At 40.5% G+C, this 21,502-nt stretch overlaps 1 protein-coding gene across 5 annotated transcripts in view; it reads left to right on the forward strand.

Annotated features, from left to right (window-relative positions):
- Nucleotides 1–21,502, forward strand: part of ADARB2 (adenosine deaminase RNA specific B2 (inactive)) — a 604,351-nt gene that overhangs the window by 491,250 nt on the left and 91,599 nt on the right. For 3 of the 5 annotated variants that reach the window (XM_037835667.1, XM_037835670.1, XM_037835669.1), the window contains 2 exons: nucleotides 2,703–2,780; nucleotides 13,456–13,570. In XM_037835667.1, the coding sequence (XP_037691595.1) occupies nucleotides 2,703–2,780; nucleotides 13,456–13,570 (193 nt within the window). The remainder of the gene's footprint in view (nucleotides 1–2,702; nucleotides 2,781–13,455; nucleotides 13,571–21,502) is intronic. The other 2 variants (XM_037835668.1, XM_037835671.1) reach the window with 1 other exon arrangement.

A 21,502-nucleotide genomic window follows, 5' to 3' on the forward strand; every position in this document is an offset into this window, starting at 1 on the left:
TGCACCCCCTCCCTCCACCACCACCCAATCTCAACCTCCAAAATCTGTTCTTCTCTTAATAGAAGCTTGGGATGTTTTGTGAGACTTTCCCAAGGCTGAGTCGTCGATTAGTGGAAACATTTTCCCACAGTGTAAACTGTTCCCTGGGAGGCCATGAATGACTTGTGGAAGATGCATTAACCCTCTCGTGCTACCAAGGGACCTTTTAACAGGAATTTTCTAAATTGCTAAATCACCAACAATAATGAGTACAGCTGGATGTCTCTCTTTTTCATATTTAACAAAGAATTTATGTGGAAAATGGCTCTTCTGTTGAATATTCTGGCTTCTTCAGAGGGGTTTTTAGAGTCTCTCTGTGCAGGGACTTTTATGCTGTGAATCATTTAATGCCTGCCACCTCACCCACCTCCTGCCTAGCCTCTCTCAACTCCACCCCAGCCACCACCACCCCCAATCCCTCTCCTCTGGCTGTCCATTTGGGACGTACAGTGAGTTCTGATGCCAGCCCCACATTCTCCTTAGGTGGTTGTCTGGAGAGGTGGCTGTCACCGCTGATGCTTCCACCTAAGTACTGAACCTAAGCCAAATTATGTGTGAAGTTTTTTTTAGGATCTACCTTTCTCTTCCTGCAGCCCCTTCTCCCTTACTTGGCATGACCTTGGCCACCACTATACCCAATCTCCCACTCTTCTCTCCCCTTCCAACTTCCCTGTTAGCTTGTCTCTATTTGAGTGTGAATGAATGACTGGAAATATAAATAACCCACTCAGGGATATGTATCAGGGGTATTTGACTTTTAATTGTGATTGGATAAAGCAAAAGGGATTACATATTAGGAAGTAATTTCTGACAACCAAAAATTACTTGGCGAGGATGGGTTTGGGGAAACAGGTTTGCCCAGTCCCACAAATCACTCCAACTTATCCTGTAAGGTTGGTGCAGTTTCTTCCCTTTTCATATGGAGGGTGCCCACATATAGACCCAGGATTGATCCCACTAACTTTATTCGAGACCCCACCACTTAGGACAGAGGAGTCACTGCCCGTCCACCCTGGAAAGAGCCTGAGAGCCTGAGTGAGGGCTGCAGTGTGGATGGATCCACATCTGTCCTGACCCTTACCAAGCCCTACTCTCTCTTCTGCTCCTAGCTGGCACAGCATCAGATCCCCCTTTTCCCAAGCCAATTTTTCTCCCTGCAGCCTATGAAAATGAACAGGAAGAGAAGCTTAGCCTCAGAAATTAATTACCTACTCAGTGTTCTCCTCCATTATCATAAATAACTGAGGGTGACTACAAAGTGCTGCTACCTAATTGAACTACGGATGTGTTTAGATGTTAATCATGGAGGATTTGCAATTTATGGATCAGATTCAAATTGTTTCGTGAGACATCTGTGGAATCAACCCTTAGAAGAGCAGCAGATAGGATAGGCTGAGATTTAATACCACAAGCTTAGAATCTGGACATAAAACAATTCCTTTTCTGGCTCAGCAACTTGCTTGCTTTCAAACTTTGCCCAAGTTACCAAATCTCTCTGAACCTCAGTTTCCACAACTATAAAATGGGAATAATAATACCTGAATTATACAGTTGTTGGTGTGTATGGTGGATTAAATCGTGTTCCCCCACAAAGGCACATAAGTCCTATACCTGGTCCTGTGGATACGAACCCATTCATCAGTGGGATCTTTGAAGATCCTATTAAGATGAGGCCAAGCTGAATCATGATGAACCTTAATCAGGTATGACTGGAGTCCTTATAAGCAAAGGAAATTTGGACAAGGCACCAGAAGCCACAGGAGGAGACTGTAAGAGACAGATCACCATGTGATGGAGGTAGAGATGGACTGCTTGCCAGCAAGCCACACTGGAACACTCCAGACTTCAGAGAAAGCATGGCCTGACAATACCTTGATTTTGAACTTCTAGCCTCCAAACTAAGAGCCAATAAATTCCTGATGTTTAAGCCAACCCATTTTTGGTATTTGATATAGCAGCTCTGGCAAACTAAGACAGTGAGATTAAAGGAAATAATGCCTTTGTTCTAAAAAATGAAACAGTACCTGGTATAGTATTCAATAAATAGTGATGGTGCTGATGGTGATGATGGTGGTAATAGCAGCGCATGCTAAAGTAACAGATATGGTATATGTTCCGGTTTGCTAATGCTGCCATTAAGCAAAATACCAGAAGTGGATTGGCTTCTATAAAGGGGGGTTATTTGGTTACAAAGTTAGAGTCTTAAGGCCATAAATTGTCCAAGGCAACACATCAGCAATCAGGTACCTTCACTGGAGGATGGCCAATGGTGTCTGGAAAACCTCTGTTAGCTGGGAAGGCACATGGCTGGTGTCTGCTCCAGAGTTCTGGTTTCAGAATGGCTTTCTCCCAGGACGCTCCTCTCTAGGCTGCAGCAGCAAGCTCCTTCCGTCTGAGCTCTTATATCAGGCTCTAATAAAACAATCAGGGCCCCTGCTGAATGGGTGGGGCCACACCTCCATGGAAATTATCCAATAAGTGTTATCACCTACAGTTGGATGGGTCACATCTCCATGGAAACAATCCAATCCAAAGGTTCCAACCCAATCAACACTAATACGTCTGCCCCCACAAGACTGCACCAAGGAACATGGTGTTTTGGGGGACATAATACATCCAAACTGGCACAGTATACTAATCATATCATGCCTTAACATTTTCAGGCCTGTGATTTGCAGATGAAAACAAAAAGAATTGCAGACTCTACAGTGACGTCTAGAAGCCTAACTCTGAGACTTCAGGTGTGTCCTCAGCATCAGCTACTATATTAGATACTGTAGAAACAGCAGTGACACCAACTGCGTGTTCCTCTCCCACATACAGTTACAGGCTAGCATCACTCACAGATTGCAGTCTAGGCACACTGCTGGTCAGAATTCTTCAAAGGATGTCCACTTTGCCACCTGAGTAACATCTAAGCTCTATGGGGACAGGGACCTCTGCTGTTTTTGTAGCTGATATACCTTGAGGGCTTATAAATAGTGCCTGACCCAAAACAAGCATGCAGTAAATATTTGTTGAATTAATAAATGAATCCTTGGTCTGGCATCAAGTTCCTGTGCTCTGTCCTTACCAGCCCTTTCAGTTTAATTTCTCATTACTGTGCTACATAAATCCTTTACTCAGACCAGACTGATCTACTCATTGTCCTCACTCCAGAAATAAATTTTTCTTCCTCTTTATTTCTTCAAGTCATGATTTCCCCCTTACACTGTACTGCTATTCTAATTGTTGTCAACTTAGGACTCCTCCAAGGACCAGATCAATCCCAGCTCCTCCATGCAGCCTTCCCTGACTACCCCCATCCCCTCCACCTACCCGCAGAGAAGCAATCTCTCCTTCCTATAAATATCCACACAGCTCCTTCAATGAGCCACAGAGATGATGCATATCATAGGCTGCATTACAGTGTAGTTAATTCACGTGATCATCAACAAAAATAAAAATAATGACAGCATCTTAACCATGGAGCATTTTGTGAAGATTCATTGAAATGAGATACTTAAAACCTTTAGAAAGTGCCTGGCAAGCTTTCAAATATTGCTCCCTTGTTCACAAGGGCTTATGGTATATTTTGCACATATATGACACGTAGAGGAGAAAGAAGAACAGCTATACAGGTTGTGCAAAAAAAAAAAAAAGGTACAGATTCTAAGTGCTATCAGAGTCTGGAGGAAAAACTGATCTGCAAGTTCTCAGACATTTGGGAAGCCTTTATAACGGGGCTGGCATTTGAACAACATAGAGAAGGAGATGTAGGAATTTAACTTTAGCTTCTGTGATGCAAGCTCAAGTGGACAGAAATAGTGGTTACATTTATAAACACCATAGTACCTACCTCAGGGGGACAAGGTAGGCAGTGAGTAAAAGACTATTAATGACAGTGCAGTAGGCTTATAACTACACAGTGAAATTGCTGTGTCCTCAAGGTCAGGGGAGAATGCCCTACATTAATTTAGGGAAAAAAAAGCAAAAAACAAACAAACAAAAATTATGTAACTTGGTCCATGTGCTCAGAAATACTCTAATTTAAATAGCTTGTTATTATCTTTGGATTCATTTGTACATCCCCAGAGACTGAATGAACTCTTTATAACCTTATAGCCATGCCCTAGAATTTGAATTCATAAAATTAATCAGAGATATGAGCTTGTTTTTTAGCCTTGAGCTCCTTCTACTATAAACCAAGTGCCAGGTGGGAATGAAAATCAAGTTATTTCCAGGATCTGATTAGTTGGGTTTGAGGTAACCCAAGTTGACTGTTTATATTAAATCCCAAGTGATTAAAACATAAAAAATTCCTAGTGTTAAATTATACAGTAAGTATATGTCTCCCGACATGAATTCTAAGTTTCTCTCTAGCTTCTAACACCCTCTGTAATCAACAGAAATGTCATTTACATACACAAATTCATTTTAACTGTGAAAAACTACAGATAGCTGCAATCATGTATGTGATTTAATTAAAAACCAATCACTTAAAATAGCTGTGGTGAAGTAGATGTGATGCTGTGGAGAGAGTAGATGAAGGGAAGGGATTTGTTGAGGAAAATGGAAAAGTAAAACTTGAAGACTTCATTTCTCTGGACTTTTACAAACCCAAAGAATTTTTATTTAATTTCTCAAAGACTCCTGCAAGGGACTGTAAGAAGAAACCTTGAGCCCCTATAAAAGGAGCTCTTCTTTCCGAATTAGATAATTATCCATGATTTTTCTTTCTTCAACTTTCAAACCAGTAAAACTAAGGGTCATAAATCCAACACATAAATACTCTATAAAATTCTCCCTCACAAAACCCATGCTTAAAGTGATATGAGTTTACCAGTAAGATACTTTTGTGTGTCTAAGCACAAAAGTAATTTAGGCCCTCAAACAACGCTTACAAACCAAGGTGATCATGAAAGAATGAGGAGGGGGAAATAATTTCCAAGGACTATTACCCAAGTGCCACTGACTCTAAGACCATTTTTAAAGGTAGAAATTAATTACTTAGGGTGGGGAGGTTTTAATGGAAATAAGCAGTGCCTAATTGAGAGGATATTAGCAATGAAGTGAAGATGCTTGAAGTTACAGGTCACAAGTAAGACTATTTAAATCAATCATGGGAGCAATAGTAATTCTGATTAAAGATCAAGGACATAACTCTTAACCAGCTAACTAAAACTCTACACATTTCAATTAGAAAATTTACCACTCAAAGTAAAAAAAGTGTTAAAGAGGTCTGCTTTTGCTTTTTCCTTTTGCATTCACCTTTATAAAAACTTAATTAACAAACATGTTTAATATAAATATTAGGAACTCTTTGCAAAAAAAAAAAGAAAAAAGAAAGAAAAGAAAAAAGAATGGAAGGAGGAATTAGAGGGGAAGAGATGTTTTTTAAAAGATTCTGAAGGATACTGTCTGGGCTTTAGTGGTGGGGAAAGGCCAAAGAGCTGCCACCTAGAGTGTAGCATCAAATCCTCCACATAAGGCCCTGGGAGCAGGATGGTGGCTGCCTTAGTTTGCCAGGGCTGCTATGACAAACACCATGCAATGGGTTGGCTTAAACAAGAAATTGTTGGCTTGCAGCTTGGAGGCTAGAAATGCAAAATCAAGATATCGGCAAGGCTGCACTTTCCCCAGGCATCACATGGTGATCTCTCTCTTTCTCCTCTTTGTTTTCTATTTCTGGCTTCCAGCTTCCTCTCTGACTGTGGACAAATTTCCTCTCTTTATAAGGCCTCCAGTCACAGGGATTAAGATCCACCCTGATTCAGTTTGGCCACACCTTAACTAACAATAACATCTTGAAAATGCCCTATTTACAAATGGGTTCACACCTCTAAGAATGCAGATTAATACTGAATGTGTCTTTTGTGAGGTGAGTGATTCAACCCCTCAACAGTGGATGAGTGGGGGAAGGATGCTGAGGAGCTAGTAAGTGGTGAAAGTTTCTGTGTCCCTCTCAGTGCTGATCCCAGTTAAGCACCACATTCTTACAGGAGCCGACACTAAATATGCCTTTCATCAGGAGTTAGGTGGACCAGGGAGTCTCAAAAATCCCTCATCTTTACGCTGCTCCGAAATCAACTGGCCCAAAAGCACTTGAGGAGGTGATGCTTTATCTGCATTTCCTATGGCATATTTGAATCCACAAAACAGTGGAAATGAAGCCCAAATAATACCTTTTTACACATAAGGAATTTTTTTTAAGTAACAAGCGGAACTATGCAGAGAAGCTGCCCCATGAGGCCTACGAATTCCCCCACCACATGCCCACCCACACAGAGCCTCCCCCCAACATCTGAGGCTTGCCAGGTCACATGCCAGGGTGGACAGCCTTGCCATCTGAATTCCACCACATGTCAGGATCTGTCATGAGGTACGTGGTGGTCATTAGCTATTGATATTAGAGTACCAGAATTCGTGCACTATTTGCTTTCCTTTAATCATATTACCAGGTTTTATTCACCTTTTTATAATATCTCACCTTTTCTGTTACACAGAGGAAATAATTCTGCTGCGGGAAGCTACAACCCCAAATCTCAGTGACTTTTAATACAAATAAAATCACACGCTTCAGAAAGAATGGTTGACCCTGGCTCCATCCATCTAGTGGCTGGAGGTCATGGGAATCCCTGCATCCAGCCAGGGTATGAGAAAAGAAAGAGAACAAGGGACCAAGGAAAAATGGAGAGAGGGAGAGAGCCAGAGAAACCAAGACGGAGGATCTCCCATAGGTCTCAGGGCCTGGCTCAGGAAACTGTACACATTAGTTCCTCCAACATCCATTGGCCAGCACTTGTCACATGACCCCTCCTAGCTGCAAGAGAGGCAAGGAAATGTCAGGGTATCAAGGAAGCAGAGGAAATCACAGATCTCGGTGAAAATGGATGGTCTCTGTCACGCCTGTATTTCCATGTTTTTTGACATATTTTATGAGGCAGAAGAACAAGTGGAGGATGATAACCTGTAATAGCCAGAAATATTGTATAGCACTGTTATCAGAAAGTGTGTTGCTCATACAACATCCTGTTTCATGTGTAAGAGTCAGAAAAAAATGCTAAGACCAATTAGTGAAAAAAAAAAAAAATGATTTTTTTTCCTGAATTCTTTACCCTTTGGTCAGCCATTTGTATGCCTTATAGGTAGCCTCAGAAAAGACTATTTATTCATGCATTCATTCATTCCCACAAAATGCATATCATCATTTTTCACATCTATTACTATAATTAGTGCTATGGCAGGACCAAGAAAATTCAAAAGTAATGCAAGACATGTTCACCTACTACCAATGTATTATTACATTGAGGAGTTATGTCATTAAAAACATGGAACTGTTAGGTAAGCATGCAAGATAAAGTATAAGTAAATCCCCAAATGGATGTCTCAGCAGTTCTAGGAGAAGCTAAACACAGTAGACAGGAGAAGTTGGAAGAGACCTCCAAGTAGAAGGGAAAAAAATTGTTTTAGCTCAGGACAGAGTTTTCAGAGATTGGAAGTGGGTTTGGGCATTAGAGATTAAGAAACAGGTTATGGCGTCCAAGCTGAGAGTCGGGTGTGTGCTGGGTGTGTGCTGGGTGTGTTGGAATCCGTGAAGCGTCCCCCTCCCTCAGAGGGGTGGGTGCAGTAGCCATTAACCTTGAAAACAGTCCGGAAGCATCTGTGCCACCTCTCCCAGAGTTGCCAAGGATGCGGTGGCAGGCACAATGGATGGCATAGCATCACAGCTCTCACAGCTGGCAGCTGCCTCTGGGGCTTCCTCTCGGGGGAGGGGTGAGGGTGGGAAACCTCTGGATGAATAAGTTGTTTTGTTCTATCTGAGGCAGTCTCTGATTGTCAAAGGTCCTTGTCACTCTTGGAGAGGACTAAACAACACAATTCACCTGAAGTCCCAGTGGCCCTTGCATTTTTTGCCAAGCGAAGTGAGTCGAAGAACCCTTCATCTGTGGAAATGCTGAAATCCAAACCAAAATGTGATTTGTTCTGCTTCAGCATTTCCTCAAATGACTCCATTAGGGAATGGCTGTGGCTCAGGGCTAATTAGCTCATAATGGGTGCAAAGCATCCTGGGATACAGGCCTGAGGGGTACCAAGGAATCACAGAAAGGGCCAGACACTAACACACAAGCCTCTGTGTGCAATTTGCTCCTTCTCAATAGGATAGTGCACACTCAGTTATTTTTTTATTGGCAGCATCATTTTTTAATTATAAATGGAATTGGTCCAGTCTGAATCCACGGAGGGAAAGAAACCTGTGGCATTTCTTGAGGAGAAAATGCTGCTTTTCCTCAAAGCCATTCTAGTTACTAGTTCAGCATGGAAAGTCTGAGTTGATACTGCTGAGTTTAAATCCTGTCTCTGCTACTTTCTAACTGTGTAGCTTTGGTTCAGTTGCTTCAACTTCTTAAGCCTTAGTTTATTCAATAGGTATAAACGGTAATAATAGTACTTTCTGTATCAGTCAAGGTTTTCCACAGAAACAAAACCAATAGGATATCACTATCGATATAGATATCTGTGTGTATGTATATATTTGTATCATCTATCTCTATATCCACAGCTATATAAATATACAAATATAGAGATAGATGACACAGATAGATATAGATATAGATATGGATATAGATATAGATATATATAGATATATAGAGAGAAGAGATAGAGATAGATTTTAAGCAATTGGCTCATGAAATTGTGGGGGCTGGCAAGTCTGAAATCCGCAGAGCAGGCCGGCAGACTGGAAACACAGGTAGGATTTTCATGATACAGTCCTGAGACAGAATAGCAAAATTTCTTCTACAGGAAACCTGTTTTTGCTCTTAAGGGCTATAACTGGTTGGATGAGGCCCACCCACATTATCAACGGTCTTCTCCTTTACCTGCAGTCAGCTAATTGTAGATGTTAACCACAGCTATATAACACCTTCACAGAAACGACTAGGCTAGTGTTTGACCAAACAATGGGGCACCAAAGCCTAGCCAAGTTGACACATAAAATTAACCACCATACCTTCCTTATAAGGATTAAATTGGATAATGTATGTAAAGGGCTTAGCATAGTGATAGGCACATGGTACATCTCTGCTGCTACTGTTTTGTTATTTTATGTCTCTGAAAGACATAGAGTTTCTTTAGATTTGCAAAATGAGGGAGCTTATTTTTTATTCCATATTATTATTCTGTGATTTGGGAAAGTCTTCTTCTGAGGGTCTTACAGAGTCCTTTCAGTCAGGCAAAATCAAGAGCTGTCTCCTGTATTGGAGATTTTAAAATGAATGGAAAAGGACAATTGAAAGTATCATTTAGAATATCTCCTTGCTGTACAACAATGTACAGGAATCAGATGGATGTCCAGCACCACGAAAATCTATTTTAGAAATAAAAGATACGAACATAGCCCTTAAAGCACATAAAACCTTGGTGAATCATGATTAATATACATGCAGCAATTAGCAACTGATTCTAGCTAGTAAAAAATACAAAAGAGAAATTGTGTGAAGCAGACTCTGCCCACACAATGCCATAGCAGCCACACAGATGGGGGAAACAATCCCCCAGTTATTTAAGTCCAGGATGCTCCGCCAGCGAAACAGCTGATTGATTTTCTACCCATTTGCCAATATGGTGTACAGCTAGCCAGTGAGGAAAACAAAATTCATTCTTCTACCTGAAAAACAGAAGCTTGAAGAAGAAAATGTAATACATTTACTCTTCTTTCAAGGTTCACCTCAAATGTAAGCTTCCAGTGGAGCCGTTCTTGATCTTGCTAACCAGATATGAGTTCCTCAGGGCCCTAACTAACTAGATGTGAGCCCCTAACCAACCAGAAGTGAGTTCCTCGGGCCCTAACCAACTAGATGTGAGCCCCTAACCAACAAGATGTGAGTTCCTCAGGCCCTAACCAACTAGATGTGAGCCCCTAACCAAATAGAAGTGAGTTCCTCAGGCCCTAACCAACTAGATGTGAGCCCCTAACCAACTAGAAGTGAGTTCCTCGGGCCCTAACCAACTAGATGTGAGCCCCTAACCAACAAGATGTGAGTTCCTCAGGCCCTAACCAACTAGATGTGAGCCCCTAACCAAATAGAAGTGAGTTCCTCGGGCCCCTAAATCCTAATCTTCAGATTCAACCCATTGCCACAAAAGCCCAGCTCGCATTGCCTCCCTCATCTTCCACGCCCCACCAAATCCCACAGGGCCTTTTAGAGAGTGGGGCTCCATCTCCGTTTGCTGAGGGCTAACCCATAAATCCTTTACTTTTCTTGAGTCCAATTTCCAAACTATGCTTCATAGGAATTCTTCCCTCAGGAGACACCAAGAGGCAGGGGAAGATGGAGCTTGTGGGCGCCAAGCCCCACCTACCCAGGCAGCTTGGCTTTTATCTGGTATGGAAATGTTGTCATGTTGTCCCTTGTTGTCTCCATCTCTTTGTTCTCCATTTGAAAACAAGTGTTTAGAGGCTGACTTTTTAAAAACACCAGGTGACCAATGAAGGCCTCTTACAACTCTCCAGTTCTGTGAATCTCCTGGTCTGGCCTAGCCACACTCCCCACTGTGAGCTCCTGAAGTCAAGCCCCCTGCTGCCCCCCTCCCCTCGGTCACCGCCATCCCCTCCTAGCACAAAGCTCTCACACCCAGAGTTCCCCAGGGGAAGCAGAAGGGGGTGGTGCCAGTGTGAGCTTCACTTAATGGCATTACAATTTGAAGAAGTGACTTTTTTTTTGCCAGGAGCTTTATCTTTTGTTTGTTTGTTTTTGTTTTGGTCAGGAACTTTATCTTCTTTAGTCGCAGGCTTTATTTTTCAAATGGGTAGTGAGCACCAGTCCTATAATGAGAGGTTTCAGACTAGTGTCTCACGCAGAGAGGATGTACGGTAGATGGCAGCTGTTAGTGCCTCTGATATTATTATTTGGGGCACCTGGTAAAGGCTGATTAATCGGTTCATCTTCTCACTCAAACTAAGAAATCAGGCTCTGCCAACACTTACAGAAATAAACCGAATTCATTCCTCTGTGAAAAACAGACACCCTCACTTTGAAAGCATGAGGGTAGAAGAGTAAATAACAGGATGTAGGGGACTGAATGGCGGCCCCCTAATAAGGTCACTGTGAATATGGCTTTGTTTGGATAAAGGGTCTCGGCAAATGTGAATAAGTTAAGGATCTGGAGATGATTATCCAGGTGGGCCATAAATCCAATGCAAATCTCCTTATGAGAGACACAGAGGAGATGCTGATGGGGCACGGGGACAGAGATTGGAGGGAGGTGGACACAAGCCACGGGGCCGGCAGTCACCGGGAGCTGGAAGAGAAAAGGAACAGGTTCTCGCCACACATCTGTGAGGAGTACAGCCCCTGCCGACACCTTGATTCCAGACCTCAGGCCCCAAGAACTATGACAGAATAAATGTCTGTTGTTTGAAGCCAACCAGTTTGTGGTTATTTATTACAGTGGCCCCAGGAAATGAAGATACAAGCTATCCAGGGACATGGGCCCTCATCCACTCTGGATCTCAGTTCCCAGGTCAAAAAAGAACAGGATGGCCTCGAGCAGGTGCCAGGATTCATCTCTAAAATTTTGTGACTCTGTGGCTGCTACCCAGAGGTGACAGCTTCAGGCCAAAGGGCCTGAAGGGTACAGGGCCAGAAAACCCTCAGGTGCACACATAAGCCAGGAATAGATGGCCCTCCACCCGCTCCACCCACCAGAAAAGGCTGAATGATTACCCGAGGGAGAATAATACATGTTTGTTACACCCACCTAGGGAAGCCTAATTTGTGAAGCATTTATTATTTATGGGGTTTTCCATATTTATTTATGGAACAGTTTAAAGAATAATGAACACTTGCCATAGCAGCTACAGCAGCTGCGAACCTTCCCAGCAGGGCTCTGGGAAAGAGGCAACACTCAGCCTTCACTGTTCCCACACTCTTTACCGGGAAGGGAGCTATAAAATTTAGCTTTTTGTTATTTTTGTGGCAGGCTTTTTGTTTCCAGGGGGCAGGCCTGTTTCACAGGTTCGTGTGCTCATTGGTTCATGAACATGTTTTATTGCATACAGATTTTAAAAGAAGATCTCTTTAATTATCCGGGACCTGTTTGTTTTTGTGGGTTTTTTTCCTAATCAATAGCAACACCTGTACAATATCAAAACATAGTTGGTTAAAAAGTAAAAATCTGTTCCATAAAAAAAAAAAATGAACTCTTTGCTCCACCTCATGGATAAGTTGATTTATTGTTTTGGATACATAAAGATTTAGTTAATGCCTGCAGGTACAGAAGGAACTAGGGAAAATTAATAACAACAATAATAATAGCTACTGTTTTGAACACTTTCTAAGTGCCCGGCACTGTGCTAAGGATTTAAGATGCATTAATATAGTTAATCCTCACACACACAAAAAAAAAAACACTGTGAGACTGAAATTAAGAGGATTATTTTGTAATTTAGGAAAATGGGGCTCAGAGGTTTTGAATAACTTTCCCAAGCTAGTAAGTTTCAGAATTCAAGTTGGGTTTCTGTGACTCCAAAGATTTCGATTGTTACTATCATCCTAATAAAAGGAAACATGCAGTCCCATGCACAGGAAAAATGCAAAATTTCAGCAACCAAATGAGGTGAAACTGGATAAAGGATGACTAAATCACATTCTCTGGGCTAAACCCTCTTTGTTTATTTTTGCATTCGCAACTTTTAATAGAGATACAGTCGTTTTAGAAAAACTGAACGGTGGGGGATACATTAACTTGATACATACACCAGCATAGGGTTTGTGTGTGTGTGTGAGAGAGAGTCTGTGTGCATGTGCAAGCCTGTGTGTGCACACGTGTGTGTGCGTGCCTACATGCATGCAGCAAAGTAAGGCTGAAGAGGCTGTGGAGTGAGCAGTAAGGAGAGCTCAGCCAGAATACCTGACCTTTGTGGGGGATTTAGAAATTGGTTCCACAATTTGAGAATAAAGTGGTAACAAATTATCCAGTGTGTGCAAATCCTCTCTTTCCTGCCTTTCAAAATTCAACCCACAAATTCTCCCTGAGGGAAACATTAGCGCTTGCTGGTCTGAAAGAGGAAGGAATAGAGAGAGAAAGTGGAAATAGTTTCCCAGGAAAAGGTTATTTGCTCAGAGATCAGGCTGCGTGCCAAGGGGCAGAACCAGAGGCTAATTCCCAGAATCAAGGCCTGCAATCAATTTAACATAATATTTGATTATTTCCTGAGGCTTCGGGGCCAAGAACAAGATGAGTAACAATGGCATGTACATGTAGGGAATTCTATGAAAGAGATTCATGTCTCTTGCTGAGAACTGCTGTCCCGCCTCCAGACACCCCCACCTGGGGAAATTGCTTTTGGGAAGGGTAGAGAGGAGTGAAAAGTCAATTGTCCAGTCACTGCTTCTGCTCAGCCCAGTCAGGCCTGGTGTTTGTGTCTTTCAGGAATTTGCCGATTCAGTGTATCAGCTGGTCACACAGAAGTTCCAGGAGTTGACAGTCAACTTGACTTCCATGCATGCCCGCCATAAAGCCCTGGCAGGAATTGTCATGACCAAAGGTAATCTGTCTCTTATTTTTCTGTAGGAATTTTAATCTGCCAGAAAAAAAAGTTGTATTTACCTGATCTTGGGAACCAAAGGATTCTCTCTTCCATACAAAGATATAATAAAAGTGAAACAAAAAATAGACTACAAAGAGATTGTTGACTAAAGTGTATCACCAGAAAAAAATATATACATATTGACAACTGTATTATAATTATGCCCGTTAAAAACCATCTCCACACTAGCTTCTCACTATTTCCATTATAAAAGTTGAATTAAGCCCTGGTTGCTTTCCTGTTCAGTATTTTTCCCACACTTCATTCTCAAGAAGAATTTACAAGGTTGGTATTTTTTAAATTTGGAGTACAAGTTTAGAAGAGGTCACCAAATAAGTCATTTAAGATTGATGGGTGAGATCAAATTTCCTTCCTTTTTTCTGTCACCACAGTGTGCCCTGCATCCTTGGGCTTTTGGTTCTGTCACCTTCTAAACAGAGTGTGTATTCACCATCCCAGCTGCGGTGCCTAAAGAACCAGGGAGCTGGAGCTGACTTCAACAAGTGAAGGACTGTGTCGTGGAAATGACCTTTCTGAGGGCAATTTCTTTGTCAAAGTGTCTAATTCCCACGGGCCAAATGACATTTATGAGCCTGTTTCAGCTCAGACACTACATCCATCACTTGGGCAAGATGAACTGTTGTGTGTAAAGCTGCGCTTGAGCTGAGGGAAGGAGGAAAGGAGGAGAGAGAAGAGGACGGGGAAAGGAATAGCGCTCAGACTCTCCCTTTCTTTGCATCTCCTCACTTCCCCTTCCCAGGCCATGGCAGACCCCTGGAGTACTTTTTCCCCTTATTATTCCTATTTATGACCCTCTTCTTCTAATTACCTGTCTTCTTTGTCATTCTTTTACTTTCTACCTCCTCTTCCCCTGTCATTCTTGTCCTTCTCTTCCTTTTTCTCCATCCCCACATTTGTTTCCTCTACTCACAGGTCAGTCCTTTCCAGAGAATCTAACCTGACAATTCTAAGTTCCTTTTCACTGGAGAGGTATAAAGCACCCCATGAATTCTACCACCCAAAATTAAATGCACTCTTTACTGTTAAGATTCACCATCCCCACTCCAGAAGAGGAACTTGTGTTCAGACACTTAAGTCTGAACATTTCAGCCCCAAACTGCTCACAGTGATAAGAATTCCATACTAGGAAGCAAGAATGATAAAGCCAGGAGGAAATGGTCAATATATCAATGGCCATTTTACTAGTCCATATTGGGAGAAGATGATGGTTGAATTTAAGCAATTAATTTTGATGAAAATGTCTAATTACTAACTTATTAATAATAACCAACTAGTTATTTGAATTCAACAGTTTCTATTTCCAAAGGTTTGCATGAGTTTGTAATAGCATAGTGGAGAAAGATTATTGTAAAAATAATTAACTTTTGGGTTACTTCAGTTTCACACACATATTCACAAGTCACGTGCACACAGTTGGCTATGTGTAGACTAAGGCTAAGGCTGAAAAAAGACCATCTACCAGATGTCCAAAAATTTTTACATAAAAAAAAAATCAGTTAAATAACCAGATGATTGGCATATTTTCCCTGCCACTATAGACCCCCAGGGAGTTTCTCCAGTCTTGTCAAATACAAGAACATTGGAGTAGAAACAAAAATACTTGGTACACTGTCAGTTTTAGCACAAGGACATGTTATTTAACCTTTCCATTTTTGGCATCCTAGTGAAATGGAAATAAAAACACCTACCTCATAGTGTAATTTGGTAAGTAACAAATTATTTTAAGGGCCTTGAAAGATAAAAATGACTTTGTAAGTATAATGTTATAAGTCAAGAGTAATTCTGTTCTGTCAGTGATGCTATATTTGGTGACATGCATACTGCCTAAACCACTAATATTTGCACTGCTTTTATACGTTTGATAACATTTGCCTCTTTGAAGAATATGACGTATTCTAAATTCAGGGTTAAGAGTCAACCCCAATCAAGATCATAAGTATTGGATGTGGCCATTTGTTTATCCAGGCAGCCAGCAGCCATGATTTGGATGCATCTGTACACTGGGCACTGTTCTCCCTGAATGAGGAGATGCAAAGAAAAGACATATGCCCTCCCCTTTAGGGCACAACAATCTACTCAAGGAAACACTGAGATGTGGTACGGTCTAAGAGCATGGATTCTAGGATTGAATTGCCTACATTTGAATCCCAGCTCCACCTGCACCTTGCATCAGTCACTTAACCTCTCTGGGACTCAGTTTTCTTGCCTTTAAAATGGGAATAGCAGTATTACTTACCCAACTGGGTTGTCAATGTATGTAAAGCACTTAGGATATGCCTAGCCCATAATAAGTACCATATAAGTGTTAGTTACTATTGCTAATAGTGCTCATTTATTCAAAAGTTATTTACTGGGTACCTGCTTTATGCTAGAGCCTATACTAGGTGTTCTGGTTTGCTAAAGCTGCTGTTACAAAAAATACCAGAAATGGATTGGCTTTTATAAAGGGGATTTATTAGGTTACAAATTTAAAGTTCTATGGCCATAAAAGTGTCCAAACTAAGGCATCAACAAGAGGATAACTTCACTGAAGAATGGCCAATGGCATCTGGAACACCTCTGTCAGCTGGGAAGGTGCGTGGCTGGTGTCTGCTTGTCCTTTGCTCCCAGGTTCTGGTTTCAAGGCTTTCTCCAAAATGTCTCTGGCTTCTGTCTCTTTTAGCTTCTCTCTCAGCTCCTGTGCATCCTTGCTTGTTCTCCCAGGGTGCTTCTCTCTAAGCATCTGGGAGTCCTCTCTTAGCTTCTCTGGGGCAAACTCTGGGCTTCATCTCTTATCTTAGCATCTCCAAATGTCGTTTTGTCTGCATCTCCAAGCATCTGGCTCTGTGTTGGCCCCTGAGCTCTCTTAAGGACTCCAGTAAACTAATCAAGACTGACTTAATGGGCAGGGTACACCTCCATGGAAATCATCTAATCAAAAGGTCTTGCCCTCAGTTGGGTGAGTCACATCTCCATGGAAACAACATAATCAAAAGATCCCACCCATAATAAGTCTGCCCCCACAAGATTGTATTAAAGATCATAGTCTTTCCTAGGGTACATAACAGTTTCAAACCATCACACTAGGGTTTGAGAAAACAGCAAAGAACAAAATAGAACAAGTCGCTGCCCTCATGAATCTTATATTCTGGTGGGAGATGAGTTATAAATCCAATGTAAAGTCCAATATTGAAAGAACTATAAACGAATTGTGTACACAGAATTGTAGAGTCACGAAAGCAAAAATTTGCTAGATGTAAAAGTTTGGAATCTAACATCGAATTTCTGTCATGGATTCCAGGATAACTTAGTTTAAATTAGATTCTTGGTCCATTCCATGACCAGGAAGAAAGGGAGGGAGGGAAGGAGGGAGAGAGGAAAAATTGAAGGAAAACAAAGGTAGCATTCACTGTTTCTTATTTATTGTGCAGTATGTTTCCAACCTCAAAAGCATAAGTTGGTTTGATTTAGTGAATAGTTTTTCAAAAACATTTCCCAGTTATGGAGCTGTGATTGTGCAGTATCTTCCCACTTGATGAGGAAACTCAATTCTGGATAGTCTTGGAAGATGCAACCTTCCCTTAGAAAACTTCAATGTTTTACAAGGCTTGTGGGAAAAAATAGTACTTAAAATTGCCAGTGAATATGCTGTTTTATGTACAGGCAATTTATTTGTATGAACTAAATTTATTATTTAAAATTGAGAGTTCACAAAGTAAAGCTTCACTAATTAGTGATTTATGAACATTGAAGAATAAATTAAATTTTCTTTCTTGTTAAAAAGGTAAAATTTAATAAACATGTTGATAAAAAAAGATTAGGAAGAAATGTGCAAAATTACTAACAGAAATATTTTTAATTATTCATTTACTTTAAGTTGATGTGCCATTTAATCATAATTCTAGTTCAGTTTTTCAAGCAAATGCCTGAGAAATAATCCAAGTTATAAAATTAAATTTATTTTCAGATAGAACATGATTCAATTTGTCCCCTTCCATTTGTAGATGAGGTGTCAATTCATTCACATCAATTAGCTCATATAAAGTTCTGTTATTTATGATGCTAAGACCATTTTGTATGAGAAATATGATAAAAATATATATTTACAGCTAGAATATTTTTACTTTCATCAAAATCATATAGTCATATTGTAAAAATTCAAATAGAAGGGGATTTTATGAATTAAAGCAATGGTTTCCCAGCCTACTCCTTCTTACTTCCTTCACTCCTCAGAGGCAGCTACTTTTAATCAGTTTTATGTGTTTTTCTGATGAATCTAAATTTTATATTGGTTCTATATTTCTATATTTTCAGTTCTAAATATATATATTGATCACACTATTCAAATTTGATATTTTTTTATATTTCATCATTATATTGACAATATTTATAATTTTAGGTAATATGCTTAAATGTTTATTTCTTATTCTTTCAAATTTAGATGGTACATATTAACTTCCTGCATGTAAATCACGGATGTTAGCACCTCATTTTTTTTCCTTCCTAGACAACTTTTGACAATTAGGAACTTATTTTATGTTACCATAAACGATAATATTTATATTCTAGTCTATATCAATAGTTAAGTCTTCTATATCTTGTCTGCAGAGTGATTCTAAGAGTTGAAAACCACAGCCTCTACATGATCAGGACATTGTAAATATTATCACAGAGCCAAGCAGTGAGCTAGAATTACATTTAATTCTCTACCAATACAATGTCTCTCTCTTGAACGAGAATGTCCCGAGTTTCCAGAGCACAGGTTCTCATTGCTTCCATCACTAACTCAAAATCATGTCACGTTGGCATTTGATTCATTTTTGTAGCTAGACTCTTTTACAGCTTTTTAAAATATTGTGCATGTTTTCTGGAATAATTAATTTTTTCTTATGGAAACAAAAGAGTGATATGCCTTTAATATTTGCTAACTCATATAGCCTCTTAGTCATATATCTATACAATGTTTCCCACTTCCCTCCCAGAGAAATCCTTTTGGGAGTCTCTGACCTCCTGGATCAGTGTGACTCATCTTTCCCTGCGCCTCTGCCCAGATGCCGTCTTGACATCATCACTGCACTTCTAGGCCAGACCCAGTGTCTCCAGGATCTTTCTCTCCATTTCTGTTCTTTCTTCTTATTTGATAGAGTGTGTCCTCAAGTAGCATCCTTTTAAAAGGGGATGGGAGTTCAACTTTGTGAATACTTGCCTGTCTTAAAAAGTCTTGATTTGATTCTCACAGTACTTTAATAGTTTGGCTAAGTAGGGAATTCTAAGTTTCAAATTATTTTTCCTCTGTATTTTGAAGGCATTGTCCTATTGTCTTGTATCCATTGTTTCTGATGTGAAACATTATGTCTGACTGATATTTTTTTTTGCAGTGACCAGCCTACCACTCCATCCCTGCCCAAGGAGGGAAGAGGTTCTTCTTTCGAACATGCATGTTTTATATTTTCACAAGAATATGTTTTGGTGTGAGCCATTCACCTTCCCTTATATATTTAAGCTATTTATTTGTGTATTTATCCTTGTGTCATTTCTTTGATAGATTCCTTCTTTTATACACATTTAAGTCAAATTCTCAATACTCTGAATTCTCTTTTTCTTTTTCTTTTTTATTTTTAATCCCTTTATCCTTTTACTCTGTTTTTGGAAATTTCTTAATTTATTTTACACTTCTTTGATTCCTTTTTCCCCCTAATTTTGGTCAATCTGTGGTTTTTTGTTTTTGTTTTTGTTGTTGTTGTTGTTTTTTTAATATATATTCAGCACCATCGTCACTATCTATATAAGGACATCTCCATTTCTTCCACAAAGATGGAGGAAGAGTCAAAGAAGGCAGAAAGGCAAAAGAAAAAGGCAAGAGAAAGAGAGAAAAACAAACAAACAGAAAAAAACTTGATAGCTAGAAGGTGACAAAAGGAAAGATAGCATTAACCTAAAGTAGAATAAAGAGTCAGACAACATCACCAGTACCAGGAGTCCCATACCCTTCCCCTGTTCCCCATGCCCCCACATGCATTTAACTTTGGTACATTGCCTTTGTTATATTAAAGAAAGCAGAATATGATGTTTCTGTTAATTATAGTCTCTAGTTTGCATTGATTGTATTTTCCCCCCAGTCCCATCCTATTTTTAACACCTTGCAATGTTGACATTCATTTATTGTACCTCATGTAAAAACATATTTGTACCTTTTATTACAATCATTCAGCACCCTAGGTTTCCCTGAATTACACAGTCCCGGTCTTTATTGTTGTCTTTTGTTCTGGTGTCCCACATGGTCCCAGCCTTCCTCTTTGAACCATACTCACAGTAATCTTTGTTTAGTGTACTTACATTGCTGTGCTACTATCTCCCAAAATTGTTTTCCAAATCTCTCCTATCTTTTCCTTTCTGTCTGTAGTGCTTCCTTTAGTGTTTCCTGTAGAGCAGGTATCTTGTTCTGCTTTGTCTGTTTGTCAGAGAATATTTTAAGCTCTCCCTCAAATTTGAAGGTTAGTTTTGCCAGATATAGGATTATTGGTTGGTGGTTTTACTCTTTCAGTATCTTAAATATATCACCCCACTTCCTTCTTGCCTCCATGGTTGCTATTGAGAAATCCACACATAGTCTTATCAAGCTTCCTTTGTAAATGATGGATCGCTTTTCTCTTGCTGCTTTTACACTTTTTTTTAATTCCTTTTTTCCCCCTAATTAAGGATTCTCTCTTTATCTTTGACATTTGATAATCTGATGATTAACTATCTTGGTGTAGGCCTATTCAGATCTACTCTGTTTAGGATGCTGCACTTCTTGGATCTGTAATTTTATGTCTTTCATAAGAGACTGGAAATTTTCATAGATTATTTCCTCTTTTATTGCTTCTGCCCTTTTTCCCTTCTTGTCCCCCTCTGGGACACCAATGACATGTACATTCTTGCTTTTCATTTTGTCCTTTAGTTCCCAGAGACATTGCTCATATTTTTCCATTCTTTTCTCTATCTGTTCTTTTTTGTGTAGGCTTTCAGGTGCCTTGTTCTCCAGTTCCTGACTGTTTTCTTCTGCCTCTTGATATCTTCTGTTGTATGTTTCCATTGTGTCTTTCATCTCTCATGTTGTGCCTTTCATTTCCATAGATTCTGCCAGTTGGTTTTTCGAACTTTCGATTTCTACCTCATGTACGCCCAGTGTTTTCATTATATGGTTCAGCTCTTTCACCATATCTTCCCTAAACTTTTTGAATTGACTTATTATTAGTTGTTTCAATTCCTGTATCTCAGTTGAAGTGTAAGTTTGTTCCTTTGACTGGGCCATAACCTCATTTTCCTTGGTGTAGGTTGTAGTTTTCTGTTGTCTAGGCATCTGGTTTCCTTGGTTACCCCAATCAGGTTTTCCCAGACCAGAACAGGCTCAGGTCCCAGAAGGAAGAAATATTCAGGATCTGGTTTCCCTGAGGGTGTGTCTTAGAAAATTGTTACACCCTGTGATGCCTCAGGTCACTGTGCTTTTCTGCCCAGCAGGTGGTGCCTGCCAGCCTGTAACTCCGGACTGGTGTAAGAAGATGTGGCCTGTGGCTGTTTTCCCCAGGCTCTGGGGTCTGGTTCTGAATGGAAGGAGGGTAGTAGAGCTGGGCCCCACCCCTTTCCTCTTAGAGAAGATAGACTCCCTAGGGAGAGGTCATTAGCATTTCAATGATTTCTCTCTGCCTGTGCTATCTCCACCCTTGTCTGGGTCAGAGCACTGGGAACTGAAAATGGCTGAGGTTTTCTCCACTGAGCTGAAACAGGGACAGAAAGTCCCTTTCAGGGCTAGTCCATGGCGACCCTCCAGCTCCCCAAGGTCAGTCATCACCCAAAGCCTCTGTCTGCTTGTTGGAGACTCATAGCTCGTAGTGAGCAGTTCACACTCAC

The sequence above is a fragment of the Choloepus didactylus genome, chromosome 5 (genome assembly GCF_015220235.1).
Source record: "Choloepus didactylus isolate mChoDid1 chromosome 5, mChoDid1.pri, whole genome shotgun sequence".
NCBI lineage: Eukaryota > Metazoa > Chordata > Mammalia > Pilosa > Megalonychidae > Choloepus > Choloepus didactylus.